General features: G+C 41.6%; 2 protein-coding genes across 2 annotated transcripts in view; one reads left to right on the forward strand and one right to left on the reverse strand.

Annotated features, from left to right (window-relative positions):
- Nucleotides 1-3,547: 3,547 nt before the first annotated feature.
- LOC114566044 (E3 ubiquitin/ISG15 ligase TRIM25-like) lies at nt 3,548-5,350 on the reverse strand. Its single transcript, XM_028594388.1, has one exon. The coding sequence runs from the start codon at nt 5,348-5,350 to the stop codon at nt 3,548-3,550; it is 1,803 nt and encodes a 600-aa protein (XP_028450189.1).
- A 7,178-nt stretch (nt 5,351-12,528) lies between these two features.
- The window catches only part of lamc2 (laminin, gamma 2), a 33,227-nt gene continuing 25,002 nt past the window's right edge, over nt 12,529-20,753 (forward strand). Inside the window, exons 1-3 of the mRNA XM_028593637.1 lie at nt 12,529-12,729; nt 17,860-18,030; nt 19,759-19,876. Of these exons, the coding sequence (XP_028449438.1) occupies nt 12,654-12,729; nt 17,860-18,030; nt 19,759-19,876 (365 nt within the window). The 5' untranslated portion in view covers nt 12,529-12,653. The remainder of the gene's footprint in view (nt 12,730-17,859; nt 18,031-19,758; nt 19,877-20,753) is intronic.

A 20,753-nucleotide genomic window follows, 5' to 3' on the forward strand; every position in this document is an offset into this window, starting at 1 on the left:
CATCAGTGACTTTCACCAAGGAAATCGACAACAATCCCCTATCATCCTCCAGCTCTGCCTCTAACATAGTATTAGTTGGGTTTAGGAGTTCCTCAAAGTGCTCCTTCCACCGCCCTATTACCTCCTCAGTTGAGGTCAACAGCGTCCCACCCTTACTGCACACAGCTTGGATGGTTCCCCGCTTCCCCCTCCTGAGGTGGCGAACAGTTTTCCAGAAGCACTTTGGTGCCGACCGAAAGTCCTTCTCCATGTCTTCTCCAAACTTCTCCCACACCCGCTGCTTTGCCTCTTTCACGGCAGAGGCTGCAGCCCTTCGGGCCCTTCGGTACCCTGCAACTGCCTCCGGAGTCCTCTGGGATAACATATCCCGGAAAGACTCCTTCTTCAGTCGGACGGCTTCCCTGACCACCGGTGTCCACCACGGTGTTCGTGGGTTACCGCCCCTTGAGGCACCTAAGACCCTAAGAACACAGCTCCTTGCCGCAGCTTCAGCAATGGAAACTTTGAACATTGTCCACTCGGGTTCAATGCCCCCAGCCTCCACAGGGATGCATGAAAAGCTCTGCCGGAGGTGTGAGTTGAAAGTCTGTTGGACAGGGGCCTCCTCCAGACGTTCCCAATTTACCCGCACTACCCGTTTGGGCTTACCAGGTCTGTCCAGAGTCTTCCCCCACCCCCTGACCCAACTCACCACCAGATGGTGATCAGTTGACAGCTCCGCCCCTCTCTTCACCCGAGTGTCCAAAACATATGGCCTCAGATCAGATGAAACAATTATAAAATCGATCATTGACCTTTGGCCTAGGGTGCTCTGGTACCAAGTACACTTATGAGCATCATGTTCGAACATGGTGTTTGTTGGTGTTTGTTTCAGGTTGTAAATAGTGGGATAGTACAATTTTTGACTAAACCTTAAACTTTGTCAGAATTCTTGGATTTCTGATTAAACAATGTACAAATTCTTCAACTACACAATATTTGTTGTTTTATGAGTGTCAGGACTTTTAAGCCTATGTAATAAATCATCTATATTGACTCAGTTCAAAGAAAATATTGGTTGTAAAAAGCAACAAGTGATAGAAAACTCTGCTCATTTCTCGGGGACAAAGCTGTTTTAGTGAGAAAAGTAGAAAGGACCGAGACTGACTGACTCTAAACATTAACTCTGTACTTTGTGGTGTTTCAAGAGGAAAACTGCCTCAGTTATAATCTCATATCAGTTTCACATTTTCTCCATCAGCTCTGTATGAAACCCTGGAATCAAGACAAGAAGAAAATACTTTGCTCATGTTAGTTTATTCATCATGTAAACCTTCAGTTTGTTCACACATCCCATCAGTCTGTTCTATGATATTTATGTACAGATTCACTTCATTCACACAATCAGTTTGTTTGACTCCGATATGTTAAAGACAGTAATGAATAATCTCCTTATTGATTATGATCAGGATAAACAGATAAATGTGATTATAAATTTCTTTACAAAGAGAACAAAGTATAGAGGATAAAGGAGGTATGGGGATTTCTCTCTTCAGAAACCATGTGGAAGAGAAACAACAACATACACACCTAAAGAAACTCAAACATTTACACAACAACTAATGACCAGATGTCAAAGGACATCCCATAATGTTTGACTGACAGCTGGTTTCTGTGCAGTGAAGAAATACCACACCAATCAGCTCTCAGCAACAAACATGGAGACTAAATAAGTTGGAGAGTAAAAAACTGAATTTACCCCTCAAATGAGTTTGGTCTATTTAAGCTTAGACAACTCAGCAGAGTCTCCAGGAGAACAATAAAGTCGTAGTCCAGCATAGAGCGGCTGAGTGAATGAGGTCTGGACTCTGTGGAGGAGAGTCATGGTTTCAGAGACTCTGTAGAAGGACAGAATACCTGCACTGTGATCCAGGTACACTCCTACTCTGGAGGACTCAGGACCTGAGACGGGAGTTTGGACTTTGTTGTACCAAAATTTATATCTGCTATCGTCACAGCTGTAGAGGTTCTTATGATCCTCTCCATCCCAGTGGCTTTTAATACAGTTCATGCAGTAGTTGTGTCCACAGGGACTAGTCACCGGATCCTCCAGTAGATCCAGACAGATGGAACAAGAGAAAGTCTCCTTGTCCAGCTGAACTCCTTTCTGCGCCAAAACTTCAAATGATCTGACTATATTTTAAAGGAAGCCACACAGAGATTGTTTCTGCATCTTTATTGGTTTGACACCATTTCCCATGATGTGTGACACAATGCATGTTTATTATAAAACGTTCCCATCACCTTAAAAACATGTTCTTAACTATAACATGCAGACAGTGAGCTGAGGAGCTTTAAACTCCACTACATCGCAGGTTATCAGGATGAAGGTGCCCTCTTGTGTCCTGCATCAGTTATTACATTTCACTTGTTAACCTGCTGGGATGTTCACTGCAGGAAGACATGTCCAAACTTTAAACAACACTAATGAGACACTTGGAATATGTCAATGTGTAAGCTTGTTCACATCAGTCACACCCTGTAACACTGGTGCTGCATTCAAGTCTCATTAAAAATATGGAAGTGAAGAGTTTCAGGTCTCACGTTGTATATAGTATTTGGGAATGTACGATTTGTGGCTAAACGTTTACATTGCTCAGACTTCTTGGAATTCTGATTAAACAAAGTACAAATACTTCAACTACACAATATCTGTTGTCTTATGAGTGTCAGGACTTTTAAGCCTATGTAATAAATCATCTTTATTGACTTAGTTCACAAAGAAAAATTTGGTTGTAAAAAGTAACAAGTGATAGAAAACTCTGCTAATTTCTCTGTGACTAAGCTGTTTTAGTGAGAAAAGTAGAAAGGACTGAGACTGACTTTAAACATGAACTCTGTACTTTGTGGTGTTTCAGGAGGAAAACTGCCTCAGTTATAATCTCATATCAGTTTCACATTTTCTCCATCAGCTTTGTATGAAACCCTGGAATGAAGACAAGAAGAAAATACTTTGTTCATGTTAGTATATTCATCATGTTAACCTTCAGTTTGTTCACGCATCCCATCAGTAAAATCTGTTCTATAATATTTATGTACAGATTCACTTCATCCACCCAGTTTGTTTAAATCTCAGATATGATAAAGATAATAATGAATAATCTCCTTATTGATTATCATCAGGATAAACAGATACATGTGATTATAGATTTCTTTACAAAGAGAACAAAGTATAGAGGATAAAGGAGATCTGGTGCTATCTCTCTTCAGACCCATGATGTGGAAGAGAAACATCATACAAATACATCGATACAAATATTCATCAAACATTTAAAGAGCAGAGAAGTTTTCATTCTCAGTTCAGGTCAACAAACATAATCATGAGCAGTGATAGCCTCCGTGGCTAAACAGACACAGGAAGGAGTCACCTAAAGATACTCAAACATTTACACAACAACTAATGACCAACTAATGACAAGATGTCAAAGGACATCCCATAATGTTTGACTGGCAGCTGATCTCTGCAGTGAAGAAAATAAGTAAGAGATTAACCCTAAATGACTTCTGTCTATTTCAGTTTACACAACACAGCAGACTCTCCAGGAGAAAAATTAAGCCGCAGTCCAACATGGAGCGGCTGAGTGAATGTGGTCTGGACTCTGTGGAGGAGAGTCATGGTTTCAGAGACTCTGTAGAAGGACAGAATACCTGCACTGTGATCCAGGTACACTCCTACTCTGGAGGACACAGGACCTGAGACGGGAGTTCGGACATTGTTGTAATAAAAGCAACTGCTACTGTCTAAAGCCCAGGATTTGTTATTTCGTCCAAATCCACATAAAGTCGACCCCCCTGCTCTGCTGATATTCTTGTATGCGACTGCTACAGAAACGTTACCCATCTTCTCCACCTCCCAGTAACAACATCCAGTCAGACTCTCTCTACTCAGGACCTGAGGCCATACAGTGAATCTGTCTGTGTGACTAGAATAAGCCTGTTGTTGTCTCATTACTGTTGCTTTTCTGTTCCCATCAGATAATAACAGCTGTGTGTAAGCTGTGTTTGGATCCAGTTTGATTTCTCGTGAATATTGTAAGAAGTCAGTTCTGGTCTTGGGCTCTGGTTCTGACAGTAAAAAATCCTCTAGAGTCAGCAGGGGCGTAGCAAAAACTTCTGGTCCCTGTACATACGCATTCTCTGTGGGCCCCTTCCAGTATCTCAAATCTTTGTGGTCCCTTCTCACATGAGGGTCCTGTTTGCTCTGTCTTCTGTTAACCACCAGTCCTACAGTCCTTCCTGTCAGTAAGAGATTTGTCCTCTCCTCTCTCAGAACATCCTGTAGTTTATCTCTGACTTCTGACACGGCTGCTGTCACGTCCTCAAAGCAGCTCAGAGGACGGATATGGATGCTGGATGCTGATTGGCTGAGTGGTGACAGTGAGGGGTAGTTGTGTAGAAACTGGGTGTGATCCTCTGTGTGTGAGAGCTTCTTCAGCTCAGCGTCTTTCCTCTTCAGCTCAGTGATCTCCTGCTCCAGCTTCTCCTGAAGCTCTCTGACTCGACTCTCTTCTCTTTTCTGCTGGGATCTGACCTGCTGCGCCACATCAGAGCTTCTTTTCTCCAGGAGACGGATCAGCTCAGTGAAGATCTTCTCGCTGTCCTCCACTGCTTTATCAGCAGAGAGATTGATGGCCTCTGCCTGCTGTTGAAGCAGCTTTACATCTTTCTCTCTGTCCTGGATCCTCTGCTGGATGGTCTGTTGACTCCCCTCAAGCTTTTTCTGCCTCTCAGTCCTTTCTGCTGCAGCAGAGACTGTGTCGTGGCCTTTATGTTCCTCCACAGAGCAGAGATAACAGATAAGCTGCTGATCAGTACGGCAGAAAATCTTCATCACCTCATCATGATGAGAGCAGATGTTCTCCTGGAGCTTCTTGGAGGGCTCCACCAGCTTGTGCTTCTTTAGTTGAGCAATATCAAAATGAGGCTGGAGGTGTTGATCACAGTAAGACATCAGACACACCAGGCAGGACTTGATGGCTTTTAGTTTTCTGCCAGTGCAAAAATCACAGGCCACATCTCCAGCTCCAGCATAGCAGTGATTAGCAGGAGCAGCATGGAGTCCAGTCTTCTTCAGCTCCTCCACTAAATCTGCTAACATGGTGTTTTTCAGCAGGACAGGCCTCGGTGTGAACGTCTGCCTGCACTGAGGACAGCTGTGGATGTACTTATGATCCTCTCCATCCCAGTGGCTTTTAATACAGTTCATGCAGTAGCTGTGTCCACAGGGAGTAGTCACAGGATCCTTCAGTAGATCCAGACAGATGGAACAAGAGAAGGTTTCTCGATCCAGCTGAACTCCTTTCTGCGCCATTTCACCTCTCTGACAATGACTGTCTGACGGCAAGTTTTCTGTGACTGCTTTATCAAGTGTTCTATGTTCAAGGTTCAGCTTTATTGTCATTACACATCACAGGGAGGGACTATAGAGCTTTAGTACCTTCCAGGAAGAGGAGCTGTACTTTGAGTTTGAACTTTGTTTCCTTATTTAAAATGACGCCTTAGTTCAAATCTGCTCCACATCTGAAAACATGAAGTTTTTAGCTGTAAAATATTTCTTGACTTCCCAGGTTTTGGTAATGGCTTCATAATTCTCTGATTCATACTCAAAGTTTTTTCTTGTTTTCTTCTACTTGTTCAAAAACAGCTGACTGACAAAAGGACGTTATCAAACTGAACTGTCATAAAATATTGCAATTGCTGTATAATAATCTTTTAACGTTTATGTGGTACTGGTTGGCCTTCTGTGTGAGGGGGACTCTGCAAAAGGTTGTACATATTTTAATCATGTCATATCTCTGCAGCAAAGGTATGAGGAGAGTGTGTTTACAGTTTTTTTCGATTGCTAAACGACAGTGGGCACAACTGGAGTCACATGTGCAAAACTCAAACTACGGTCTACACTACCTACAGTCACCTGAGCTAAACAGTTCACATCAGCTGCAAAACTCATTCAAAGCAACACAACTCTTAACACACGTCTCAAACACTATGCACAGGCCTCACTGAGATAACACACACCGTCACTCAGAACACACTGAGGGTAAAAACACTAGCATCAAACACCAATACAGAAATTACAAACTTTCTCATCTTTACAGTTTGAACAATTTGAGTGACTTGACACTACTCAACGAAAAAATATAGATTGTATAGCATACCAATTTTTACATAAGGTAAACAAGAAGGAATGAAAATCAGCAGTTTTCTTCAATAAAGTATTTTGTCTCTAGTAATTTATGGAATTACTGGAAAAAAAAAAAAAACTAAAGGTACAAAACAGTACCAAAGAATAGTGTGACTAATCCTGCCTCTCTCCAGCATCATGTGGCAAGTTTTCTTCATCACATTGGATGTCTTCATCATCTCTAAATACTAATGAATGTGGTGTTTCTATTGCTTTCACCTCCATTACTTTCTGAAAAACAGTAAGAACGCAGTTTTACTATTGTAAAGGTATAGTGTTTTTCACTTTTTATTTATAGCTGTGTACATAACCTCAGACATCTTACCTGGACATATTGGTATCTTTGATCTTTTACCTGTTTCTCTCAAACGGTATAGTTTATAATTGTTTCATTCTTATTTGGTGTTTGTATACAAAAAAAAGACTTTCTGATCTTTCTCTGTATAAATACCATATATGTTCACTAACTAGTCTAAAATAAGACACTTGCTTAGGCTTTCAGCTAAAATTGCAATCAGCAGTGTTTGATAGGCACCAGACTGAAATCTGTTCTGTTTTGAATGTGTGGTTAACAGTTTTGACAGCAGTGTGTTAGCATTTGAGCAAAGTGCTGTAAATTTACAGTGTTGTGCACGTTGTGGTTAAAGTCATGGTGTGTAGAGTTTTGAAAACTGTGTTCAAGCAATGAAAAATGAACTAGAGTTTGGTCCACATGAACTGCTGCTGTGGAGACTGGAGTTAGAGTTTTGCACATGTGACTCCAGTTGTGCCCACTGTCATTTAGCAATAAAAAAAACTGTAATATATGAAGGTGAAACCTTCATCATCAACACACAGGAAACTATGGATGCACCAAATCCAGATTTTTGGGGTTTGGCCGAATACCGAATCCACTGGTTGAGATTGTGCTGACTCGTCCTCCCATCCTCAGTCCATGAACCCAGTAAACACATGAATGAAGTAAACAGGGACTGTCCTTCCTTTGCTGTACCTGAAGTTGCTGCATTCTGGCTGCTGTCTGGAGATTCCTTCATGAACAACTCGTATTCTTTCAGATATTTCAGACCAGATGTTGTAACGGCGGCCATGTTGTGTATAGTTTAGGGTCCTCGCCACCACCAGACCAATCAGCATTGAACAGATTGAACATGTAGCTGGACTTGAATGGTCTTCGTTTGACTGAAAGTTCTGCCAAACAACAACTTTTTCTGCTCACCAGATCCATGTCCACTTTCTCACAACCTACTGCTCACCAGATCCATGTCCACTTTCTCACAGCCTACTGCTCACCAGATCCATGTCCACTTTCTCACAGCCTACCGCTCACCAGATCCATGTCCACTTTCTCACAGCCTACTGCTCACCAGATCCATGTCCACTTTCTCACAGCCTACCGCTCACCAGATCCATGTCCACTTTCTCACAGCCTACTGCTCACCAGATCCATGTCCACTTTCTCACAGCCTACTGCTCACCAGATCCATGTCCACTTTCTCACAGCCTACTGCTCACCAGATCCATGTCCACTTTCTCACAACCTACTGCTCACCAGATCCATGTCCACTTTCTCACAACCTACTGCTCACCAGATCCATGTCCACTTTCTCACAGCCTACTGCATTGAACGCTCCACCTACGTAAACACCTTCCCGTAATCAACGGCGTCGTCACTATGTCGATTACAAGGTTTAATTAGTTCAACAACAATCAGCCGATGTGTGTGTGTGTGTGTCTGTGTGTGTCTGTGTGTGTGTGTGTGTGTGTGTGTGTGTGTGTGTGTGTGTGTGTGTGTGTGTGTGTCTGTGTGTGTGTCTCTCTCTGTGTGTGTATGTGTGTGTGTCTCTGTGTGTGTGTGTGTGTATGTGTCTCTGTGTGTGTGTGTGTTCGTGTGTGTGTGTGTCTGTGTGTATGTGTGTGTGTGTGTGTGTATGTGTCTGTGTGTGTGTATGTGTGTGTGTGTGTGTGTGTGTGTGTCTGTGTATGTGTATCTCTGTGTGTGTCTGTGTGTGTGTCTGTGTGTTCGTGTGTGTGTGTGTGTGTCTGTCTGTATGTGTCTGTGTGTGTGTGTGTTTGTCTGTGTGTGTGTGTGTGTGTCTCTGTGTGTGTGTGTGTGTGCGTGTCTGTGTGTATGTGTCTGTGTGTGTGTGTGTGTGTCTGTGTGTGTGTATGGGTGTGTGTGTGTGTGTGTGTGTGTGTGTGTGTGTGTGTGTCTGGGTGTCTGTGTGTGTGTGTGTGTGTGTGTGTGTGTGTGTGTGTGTGTGTGTGTGTGTGTGTGTGTAAAAAGCCCAGTTTTGATTATTGGGGGTTTGCAACCCCCCATCCACACCCTTAAATTACACCTATGGTTTAATACGCCTACTATTAATACATTAGATAAAAATTAGTTTTTTACAGATGTAAACATCCTTCGTTAAATGTCAAAAAGCCAAATAATACCAAGATTTGTTAAATGATCAAATGTTAATTTTGAGAAATAGAATAGATATTATAGATATTCTGCAAACATTTAAAAACAAAATGTACAGGTGGAAATACAAAGACAGAAAACAGACAGAGGAAACATGGCAATATAAAAATTATAATTATGTACATGACCGAAAGAACGAGATCCAGGGTACAAGCGGCCGAAATGGGTTTCCTCAGGAGGGTGGCTGGCGTCTCCCTTAGAGATAGGGTGAGAAGCTCAGTCATCCGTGAGGAGCTCGGAGTAGAGCCGCTGCTCCTTTGCGTCGAAAGGAGCCAGTTGAGGTGGTTCGGGCATCTGGTAAGGATGCCCCCTGGGCGCCTCCCTAGGGAGGTGTTCCAGGCACGTCCAGCTGGGAGGAGGCCTCGGGGAAGACCCAGGACTAGGTGGAGGGAGGTCCAGCTGGGAGGAGGCCTCGGGGAAGACCCAGGACTAGGTGGAGGGATTATATCTCCAACCTGGCCTGGGAACGCCTCGGGATCCCCCAGTCGGAGCTGGTTAATGTTGCTCGGGAAAGGGAAGTTTGGGGTCCCCTGCTGGAGCTGCTCCCCCCGCGACCCGACACCGGATAAGCGGACGAAGATGGATGAAGATGGATGGACAATAAATAAAGGGCACCCCCGAGGACCTACAGGTAGTGGTGGGCAGATCGAGGCTTCGTGAAACAATGAAACAGTTGAAGCAAATGTGCCATATTGTGTCGAGGCTTCGAAACAATCCGACACCCGTCTCAACGATGACACCTAGTGGTCACCTGCAGGTGTTGATCTGAAACAACCTTGACAACGAGCCATTAAAAGAAAAATGTATTATTTTATTGTATGTGAAGCCTGTAGGCTACTCACTGTGCATAATGTTATTTTGGTCATGAAAAATGAATATTAATAAAAGAAATCAAGCCACAATGTCTCACTTTTTTATAGATTTTTATTCAAAAATATTAATTTCTCTGCTGTGGAAGGACTTAGCCTACTTCTTTTTTTACAGATAATTTCTCCAGCCTTTGAAAAAATCCTCTCACAATGGACACTTGTTGCTGGCATGCAAAGATATCTTTTAGCAAGGACATACAAATGCGGAAAGATTACTGCTCTCTCTTTCAAGTAAGTTAGGGGATCATGAGTTCTGGGCAAAAAATGCATAGTTGAGGTATTTTTTCACTTCCACTGTGGCATCAGCTGTAGCATTGTGTATCATCGGGGTATAACGGATACGATCATCCCATAAACTGTCCTGTGTTTCTACTGGTGTTGATGTTGATTATGACGGGCCTGATGTTGACATTTGTGGCTCTGAATGAAAATGAAAACGGAGCTTCCATATCTATCTATCTATCTATCTATCTATCTATCTATCTATCTATCTATCTATCTATCTATCTATCTATCTATCTATCTATCTATATGTATCTATCTATCTATATATATATATATATATATCTATTAATGTGTCACTGTATGTATACTCTGTCTCTAGCCTATCAGTCAATGTGTAAATAATAAATATAACTAAACAAATCGCACTATAAATGTCACTTTATCACCAAAAATCTGCTATCTCAAAATCAAACTCCTCTCACAAAAACCCAAGAGGTCAAGATGTATTGACTTCACTTTATACAGATGTGTGATTATGTGGTCTTGTTCCCTGTCAATCAAACTCTGATTCGGCGGACCATGCCTCCTGTCGAAACACTTGTGAAACACTCCGAAGCTTCATTTAGCCGTAGTCACGTGACGTGGGTGTTTTGAATCACAAAGCTTCGGATCAATGTTTCGAAACATCTGCGCTTCGGGATCTCGACAAAGCTTCGGAACGTCTGTTTCGCATCAGCCATCCCTACCTACGGGCTCACCATGGATACACAAGATGTTATGTCAAATTAAAACTACAATTACAAGAAACTCTTTTTCTGTTATGTTCCAGTTTTTTGTTTTAGTTTTATTTAATTAAATTAATTAAATTAATTAAATTAATTTAATTGCCCTAGCTGATGGAATATTAGAGTTTTTGAAAGTTTTTTGTTACAGTGTGGCCGAACAGTGAACTCAGTCAGAGTTGTGAATCAGCCGTGTTGATAAGGTGTGTGTGTTCAGGGTGTGGCGTTGCCTCGGCAACAGGGACAAGCTGGGCATGTCTTTTTGTGTGTCTGTGTGAGTGTGTGTGTGTGTGTTACCTGTGATTGTGTGTGTGTTACCTGTGTGTGTGTGTCTGTGTGTGTGTTACCTGTGTGTTACCTGTGTGTGTGTGTGTGTGTGTGTGTGTGTGTGTGTGTGTGTGTATGTGTGTGTGTGTGTGTGTGTGTGTGTGTGTGTGTGAGTGTGTGTGTGTGTGTGTGTGTGTGTCTGTGTGTTTGTGTGTGTCTGTCTGTCTGTCTGTGTGTGTGTGTCTGTGTGTGTGTGTGTGTGTCAGTCTGTGTGTGTGTGTGTGTGTGTGTCTGTGTGTGTGTGTATCTGTTATTAAAGCCTGCAGCGGTGAATTTGTGCATATCAGCGACGGGGAAAGAAAGTGTGAGTGTGTGTAACCAGGTATTGTCAGGGTGTGTGTGACAGATCATGAAGTGAGTGTGTGTGTGTGTGTGTGTGTGTGTGTGTATGCATGCCTGTGAGCGTGCGTGTTTGTCTGAGGTTCAGGGTGTGTGTGATGGATCATAAAGTGTAAACTTTTGTGATTAAGTGTGTGTGTGTCTGTGTGTGTGTTTGAGGTTCAGGGTGTGTCAGCCTCAGGACACTCTTTACAAAAGGAAAACAGAGCTGCAGGCAGCCGAGGACTCAATCACAGTATTTTCTGCTACTTGAACGTACGTATCTTAGTAGTACGTGCGTCCATCTATGTCTGAACATATTTTCCCATCATCATCCTTTTAATTGGTACCACACAGTGCTTGTCCATGCAGTTTTAAAAAAAAACTGATTATATTCAGGTTATGGCAATAGGTTTTATCCAAACCCATGTACACACCCTATCTACTTGTTACTAAAGGAGATATTTAGTTGAAACTACAAATCTCAGTTTACTTATATTTCTCAAGTGGAAAAAACAAGATCTGCTCAGCTGCTTTACGTGTGTGTGGAACAACGTAGAGATTTATCAAACATGTCAGAGCGGACAGCAGAGGAAATATGCCCAATATGTTGCATGAGCTGTGAGTTTGGTGATGGTGATTTCGGTGCTGTTTCATTTCAACATCACCTAACCCACCAGACTCAATGCAAATAATCAATATTTTTATCATCGTAAACACAATAAGTCATTCAAAGTCCTCAGAAACAAAATAAAACTATCAAAACAACTGCACTTGTTCCTCGCTTTTTGGTGTTTTTCCCCCATGTTTTTGTCTTATTATCTTGGACTGCCGGCACAGGGCGCCCCTAGCATATGCCTAAACTGCCTACGCTGCGGGCCGGCCCTGCTGCTTTACTTTTAGTAGCTATTTGTACGAATGGTTCATGAGAACAGCCTGAAAAAGTGAACTTACGCCACTGTCTGTCTGTTTAATCTGAAATATATTCAGCTGCACCCAGACATCAGTCTGAGAATCTAAATCCGAATCTGAATTATAATATTTTCCATTTGAGGAACAGAGCAAGTATTCACTACACTTTCTTTCTTAATCTTTCTATCTTGTGAAACGTTTCTGTGTCGTAAAAATGTAAATGTGCTGGAAGAGTCCCAGAACAACGCCCCAGACTGTCCTGGCACACACACACACACACACACACACACACACACACACACACACACACACACACACACACACACACACACACACACACACACAGTCATTTCCTCTGACTGTGTGTGTTTGTGAATCACATGTGAGTAAATGTGTGTCAGTATGTGCCGCGTGTGCAGACCTGCAGCAGCAGCAGAGCAGTTAAAAGCTCAGACTTTGGCTTGCTGCGTGAGTTTGTTTTCTCGGACACTTTCTCGGATCAGATTTTTTAGGATTCACTCACACACGACATGAAGAGCGGCTGGGTTTCACTCTGCGGGCTCCTTGCTGCACTTTGCGCTGCCCAGGCGACCTACACACACTTCAGTAAGTACCATTATGTTTTGTTATGTTTCAGTTATAGGTTCAGTACTCAGTTAAGTTATCATGGCACATTATTATCCACTCAAATAATTTTTCTGTAAGAACAACACATCTTTGTGCCAAATAACTGTGTAAAAACTCATCTTGGTGTAAATAAAACACATCTTTGTGTCACAATAAGTCATATTTGAGAAACATCTTTGTGTCACCAACACACAGTACCAAGCGCCTGCACGTTCCTGCTATCACAGATTGGTTGTTTTCTATTATGTTCTTTAAACATAGTTGTGTAAATTCAAAGTATATTTGTGTGTGTAAGTGATTGATAGGACAGTCTTTGAATTTGCTCCAGTATTGAGCGAGAACGCTGTAACCGGCAGCCACAGACCGGGCTGCAGTGTAACCCTACATGACTAATGTTCAGCAGCAGTTAGAGTCCACTAAAAGTTCTGTTGTTGCTGCTGACAGACTCAGATTATTATTCTAAGTGTCTGACAACATTATGGGATGGATCCCTACAGAGATAGACCTTTTAGTTAAAGAGTAAGATCCTTTTTAGTTTAACATGAAACAGCCCCGAAATCACCATCACCAAACTCCACCAGACTCCATGTAAATAATCAGGACTTTTAGCGTGTATAGAGCCAGCATATCTCCACCAGACTCCATGTAAATAATCAGGACTTTTATCGTGTATAGAGCCAGCATATCTCCACCAGACTCCATGTAAATAATCAGGACTTTTAGCGTGTATAGAGCCAGCATATCTCCACCAGACTCCATGTAAATAATCAGGACTTTTATCGTGTATAGAGCCAGCATATCTCCACCAGACTCCATGTAAATAATCAGGACTTTTAGCGTGTATAGAGCCAGCATATCTCCACCAGACTCCATGTAAATAATCAGGACTTTTAGCGTGTATAGAGCCAGCATATCTCCACCAGACTCCATGTAAATAATCAGGACTTTTATCGTGTATAGAGCCAGCATATCTCCACCAGACTCCATGTAAATAATCAGGACTTTTAGCGTGTATAGAGCCAGCATATCTCCACCAGACTCCATGTAAATAATCAGGACTTTTAGCGTGTATAGAGCCAGCATATCTCCACCAGACTCCATGTAAATAATCAGGACTTTTAGCGTGTATAGAGCCAGCATATCTCCACCAGACTCCATGTAAATAATCAGGACTTTTAGTGTGTATAGAGCCAGCATACCTCCACCAGACTCCATGTAAATAATCAGGACTTTTATCATCGTAAAACACACTTCATTCAAAGTGGACAGAAACAAAATAAAACCATCAAAAGCAGTCAATTGTCCTATTAACTTACCTTGTAGTCTTTTTCTCCGCTGCCGACTGCGATCTCGCTTAATACTTGACCTATGTCATAGATTGTTGTTTCCATCAGTCACTTAGACACAAACATATAGGAAACATATGTATATGTATAGTATAAACAGGAACATAGGGTTGAAAAAAAAGGGTAGTTACCCTTAAGAATACCAAGTTTGTGAATAAGACGTAATACATCGTAGACTAATAGAGACTGAGAGACACAAGTCAAGTCAACATTATTGTCAAGTCACTCCAAATATGTGCCAGACTTACAGAGGAATCGAAAATAAGTTTCTCTCCGACCCACGATGCAATAAGCACAAAATAATAGGCCAAAAATATATAAATACAATACAATAAATACATTCTTGATAGTGCAAAAGCGAGGCAAAACAAAACAGTATAGAAAACTTAAGAAATTTAAAATTTGCTATAAAGGAAAACTATAAAATGAAAGTGAAAAAAGTGTAACTTTCGCGTTAAGAAGATAGCAAATTCTTCCAATTCTTCCAATTTTTTTTGTTGTTGCAATTCTGGATGTAATAAGTGTAATATGCATATGCAGATTCCCAAGGTACATCAATAAGTACACCTTTGGCAAATTGGGAAAACTCTTGAGCTGTAAAAAAAGGAAACAGAACATTGCCCTGCTACGCCATGAACTACTACAACTACTATTTCTAGTCATAATTCCATTAAACCTGTTCTCACAAACGAACGCGTAAAAAACAGACGTTTGGACAGTGGCTGTCAGCGTCTGAAGCGACGAAAAAGCGCCTTTCAGCGTATTTGTAGAACGTACTGGGGAAAGCAGCAGCCACACGGGGTTTAGAGAGTAGTATGTAAGGACGAAATTATGCGTAGGGAGGTTGGTTGGGGGGGTGAATGGGTCAAACAACAGGACTTTCACCCAGGAGACCGGGGATCGTGTCCCACACAGCATGTTTCCTAAAGTCGCTTTCTTCTTTACCTAAACCCGTCCCGTTCTTCCCGCGTGTCACGAAAACGTAAGCCCACCCACGACCTTTTCCTTAACATAACTGCATCAAAAGGGACGCCATTAGTCCCGACCAAGCACGTTTAGTTTTGGTGTGTTATTTGACGCTAACGGAGACTTTTAGTGTCAATAACAACGACAAAGGCACCTGACCAAGCGTCCGCATTTTAAGAGATGGAAGTGAGAACCTGTTGTTCCATTATTTATATTGAAAAGGGAGTTTTTCATCGCCACTAAGTGCTTGCTCTTGGGGGAATTACTAGAATTGTTGGGTCTTTGTAAATTGTAGGGTGTGGTCTAGACCTACTCTATCTGTAAAGTGTCTTGAGATAACGCATGTCATGATTTGATACTATAAATTGAATTGAATTGAACATTCAGTTTAAATTAAAACTTGTTCGTGTCACAGTTTGCTCGTTTTGAGTTTGGGGATTGACTACATATTAATTTTCCACATATGATATTTCTGGGTGTGACTTTGATCCAGAGTTACCTCTGGGATAAAAGAGAAGTTTGAGTTATGAAACTGTGGGAGGCGTTTTGTTTTCATATGTTTAGAGAGGAATCCTCTCAGACAGACACACGTGTTGGAAACTGTCCTATAAAAGCTAAAATAACACCTGAACTCATCACGGCTGCAGGCGGTGTTTAGATGAACACTAACTGAGATTACAGAGTGAGTCACACTGAATCACACACTGATGTACTCTGAGGTGAACCTCGTCCCGACGGTCAGACACACGAACAAACAGACCCACCTTAAACGCACCGCGCCCTCCCTCTGGATGCTTACTTTAATCTCAATCACATTCACTGTCATACAGAGTATCATGTAGTTTGGAAAACAACACCAACATGTACAAAAGTCCTGCAGGTTTTACATCATCGGGATAAAACTTTAACCCTCCTGTTGTCCTTGGTTCAAATTTGACCCATTTTCAAAAAATGTCTATATCAGAAATTTGTTTGTTTTTTAATTTAATTTTATAGCATTCGAAATTTTTTTTATAAAAGATTGTTGTGAAAAAACGTCAAAGAAAGCACAGAAAACATTGAAAAAAAGTGACATTAAAACTTGGAAAAAAGTGACAAAAACGTCAGGTAAAGCTTCAAAAACGTCATGAAAAGTGACAAAAACATAAACATCGGGAAGAGTGACAAAAGTGTTAAAAAAGATTCATTTTAAATGTTGACCCAGATAAACTAAAGGTTGCATGGTCGAAAGAAAGACATTTTGAAAAAGTTGTCAACCCCTCGGCCACTATTTTGTTAATCGATTATTCGGTTTTTGGTCATTTTTTATGAATGATTCCAGCTTGTTAAATGTGAATGTTTTCTAGTGTCTTCTCTCCTCTGTGACAGGAAACTGAATCATCCTTCCTTTCATCCTTCTCTGCCTTTCTTTCCTTCCCTTCCTCCTTCCCTACGTACTTCCTTTCTTCCGTCTGTCTTCTTTCCTTCCTTCTCCTATCCCATCCTTCTTAATTTATTCTTCCTTTTATTTTCTTTCCATTCTTTCTTCCTTCCCTTTTCTTTCCATGAATATTTTCATCCTTATTTTCTTCCCTCTTCTTCTTATATTCCCTACTTTCTTTCTTACTTATTTCCTTTCTCCTTTACTTACTTCCTTACATACTTACTAAAAGCTAAAGTGTAGAGTGGCAAAGATGAATGGATTACTTATCAACTATAAAATTATCTCCAACTATTGTGATAATTCATTAATCAGTTTGAGTAATTTTTTCATGTAAAAACAGGTAAACTTCTCTTGTTAAATGTGAATATTTTGTAATGTTTTCTCTCCTCTGGGACAGGAAACTGAATATCTTTGAGTTGTGGACAAAACAAATATTTTTTAAAATATGGAACATACTTATCTTAACCCAAAACACAATCTTTTCCTAAACCTTACCAAGTAGTTTTGTTGCCTATACACCCTGGCTTGAAAGTCTTGTGTTTTCTCCTTAACTTCTTCAGGACATGAACACCTGTTTCCTGGGTGAAAGTCTTGTGTTTTCTATGCTCCTCCTCTTGAAAGCCTTGTGTTTTAGGAGCCAAACACCACCCCCCCGACCTCCTCCCTACGAGGATCTTCCCGCTCTTATACAGCAGCAGACAATGTACTGCTGACAGTATTAAATACGTGGAATACATACACATTACAGAGCTTTACTTTTCGGAGAAATATGTACAAATGCTTCATGAGAACAGGCTGATTTCTTTGAGATCAGGATCATATATATGTTTACGAGACGCACAGGGATTAAACTGAATATCAGTCTTCATTAATGCGTATCATTTCCCCCTCTTTACTAACAGTAACAAGTAGCAGCGTGTTCTATCCATCAGCTGCAGTCAGACAGCTGCGTGTTAGAAGAGGCGTTGGCTGGTTTTGGGTGTGAACTGGGATGATTTGTCTGCAGGGCTTTAAGCTCGGTGGCGCAGCTTTCTCTGGGATTTCGGAACAAACCACAAAACATTAGAGGCGCTTCACACTCTGTAAACATTTCTAATGCTCCGTGAGCGTTTTAGGAAAACACAAACAGTGATTTTGTCTCCACCTCCAGTCTGTTAAAACCTCACACAACCAGTGTTGCCGACCCTTTTCCAATGAAAGTAGCTCCAAAAGTTGGTAAGATATGGCGCTAGATGATGCAAAGACATTGGTGATGTCATTGAGTATTATTAGCATAAAGCTTAGAGAGAAAGAGAGCCTGTTTCTGTAAAAATGGATGATAAATGATATGAGTGAACAAAGTAAACCAGATGTTCCCCATGTGTTCTCCTGCAGTTCGTTGTGACTGCAATGGTAGATCTCGGTACTGCCTTCGGGACGCCGTGGGCCTGCACTGTGTCGACTGCCAGGGAAACACTGAAGGCCGCCACTGCGAGCGCTGCAAGGCCGGCTTCCACCTGGCAGGGGCGCCACTGAGCTGCACGCCCTGCCTCTGCAACCCAACAGGTAAAAAACCCACAAAATAACATATCTTTCCTTGATGAGTAACTTTGGTATTTTTCAACATGGACCATATTTTCCCATGCATTCATGTCTAAGTGACTGACGGGAACAACAATCTTTGAAATTGGTCCAGTATTAATCAGTTAGTGTTCACTAAAAGTTCAGTTTTTGCTGTTGACAGGCTCCGATTATTATTCTAAGAGTCTGACAACATTATGGGATGGATCCCTACAGAGATAGACCTTTTAGTTAAAGAGTAAGATCCTTATAGTTTAACATGAAACCATCACCAAACTCCACCAGACTCCATGTAAATAATCAGGACTTTTAGCGTGTATAGAGCCAGCATATCTCCACCAGACTCCATGTAAATAATCAGGACTTTTAGCGTGTATAGAGCCAGCATATCTCCACCAGACTCCATGTAAATAATCAGGACTTTTAGCGTGTATAGAGCCAGCATATCTCCACCAGACTCCATGTAAATAATCAGGACTTTTAGCGTGTATAGAGCCAGCATATCTCCACCAGACTCCATGTAAATAATCAGGACTTTTAGCGTGTGTAGAGCCAGCATATCTCCACCAGACTCCATGTAAATAATCAGGACTTTTAGCGTGTATAGAGCCAGCATATCTCCACCAGACTCCATGTAAATAATCAGGACTTTTAGCATGTATAGAGCCAGCATAACTCCACCAGACTCCATGTAAATAATCAGGACTTTTAGCGTGTATAGAGCCAGCATATCTCCACCAGACTCCATGTAAATAATCAGGACTTTTAGCGTGTATAGAGCCAGCATATCTCCACCAGACTCCATGTAAATAATCAGGACTTTTAGCGTGTGTAGAGCCAGCATATCTCCACCAGACTCCATGTAAATAATCAGGACTTTTAGCGCGTGTATAGAGCCAGCATATCTCCACCAGACTCCATGTAAATAATCAGGACTTTTAGCGTGTATAGAGCCAGCATATCTCCACCAGACTCCATGTAAATAATCAGGACTTTTAGCGTGTATAGAGCCAGCATATCTCCACCAGACTCCATGTAAATAATCAGGACTTTTAGCGTGTGTAGAGCCAGCATATCTCCACCAGACTCCATGTAAATAATCAGGACTTTTAGCGTGTATAGAGCCAGCATATCTCCACCAGACTCCATGTAAATAATCAGGACTTTTAGCATGTATAGAGCCAGCATAACTCCACCAGACTCCATGTAAATAATCAGGACTTTTAGCGTGTATAGAGCCAGCATATCTCCACCAGACTCCATGTAAATAATCAGGACTTTTAGCGTGTATAGAGCCAGCATATCTCCACCAGACTCCATGTAAATAATCAGGACTTTTAGCGTGTGTAGAGCCAGCATATCTCCACCAGACTCCATGTAAATAATCAGGACTTTTAGCGTGTGTAGAGCCAGCATATCTCCACCAGACTCCATGTAAATAATCAGGACTTTTAGCATGTATAGAGCCAGCATATCTCCACCAGACTCCATGTAAATAATCAGGACTTTTAGTGGACAGTTCTCCTTAAATACTGGACCAAACCCAAAGCTTTTTGACCCTATCAGTCACTTTTTAGACAGAAAAACATGGAAAAATAGGGTCCAGCTTGAAAAATACCAAGGTACCCCCTTTAATACGCTCCCAATGTTCTGAGAAAGAGAAACTATTGTTTTAGTTTTATTACTAATGTTTCTTTGTTTCTTTGGCTGCAGGTTCTGTTGCTGCCACATGTGACAGCAGGGGGCGCTGCAGCTGTAAAGAAGGCGTCACCGGAGAGAAATGCGACCGCTGCCCAGACGGACCGATCGGACCCGACGGCTGCTCGCAAAGGTGAAGAAACACTTCAGATCCTCAGATTCCTTAAACATAATCTCTTACATTGATGCACTTCTTCTGACACTATTGCTCTGTTGGAAACTGTTCCTTCATTCACTCACTCTGTTCCCTTTATAGTGTTTATTAAATAATGAACTATACAGGGAACGACAGAGCAAGATTTCAGACACTCACTGAAAACATTGTCTTGAGACTAGCTTCATTAGATGCGTAGTATTTTGGGTGACGGAGGCAGGCGCGCCCATCAGACCGAGCACCCAGGGGAATGTTAAAGGTTTAATATTTTATATATTGCATGTTTTTCCACATTTCCACTGTTTATAAATGAAAGCCCACTCCATTTTCAGTTTCTGCCAAGGGGGTAAGCGAGCATCTGGAAAGCGTATCTCCTCTGGGGAGATTCTAGGCTAACAAGCACTCACCTCCCGTTAGCATCCCATTGACTCCCATTCATTTTTGCTTCACTTTGACAGAGAATAACTTTACATCTGAAGCGTTTAAAGACTCTATTTCTCCGTTGTTTATTTCTAAAGAAACACGACAATGTATAAAAGGCTCCATTACCTTGTAGCTCACGTTATGGCTCCGTAGCAGACGCTTTTATAACAATAGGCTAACGATTGGGTCATAACCACGAGACTTACTGTCACACAGTAGAGGAATTACCGTATAGTACAGGAGAAGCTCACAGGCAGTTTGGACTTCCATTAGCTGTTTAGGTTTAATTACTAATGTTAACTAGCATGTTAGTGATCAGTAATTACTAATGTTAACTAGCATGTTAGTGATCAGTAATTACTAATGTTAACTATCATGTTAGTGATCAGTAATTAGCCTGTGTCTATGTTATCTCCTTACATATACCTACACT

The sequence above is a fragment of the Perca flavescens genome, chromosome 12 (assembly GCF_004354835.1).
Source record: "Perca flavescens isolate YP-PL-M2 chromosome 12, PFLA_1.0, whole genome shotgun sequence".
NCBI lineage: Eukaryota > Metazoa > Chordata > Actinopteri > Perciformes > Percidae > Perca > Perca flavescens.

What these genes read in the sequence shown, in the direction of transcription:
- LOC114566044 (XM_028594388.1), bottom strand. Translation starts at nt 5,350, where the DNA reads ATGGCGCAGAAAGGAGTTCAGCTGGATCGAGAAACCTTCTCTTGTTCC.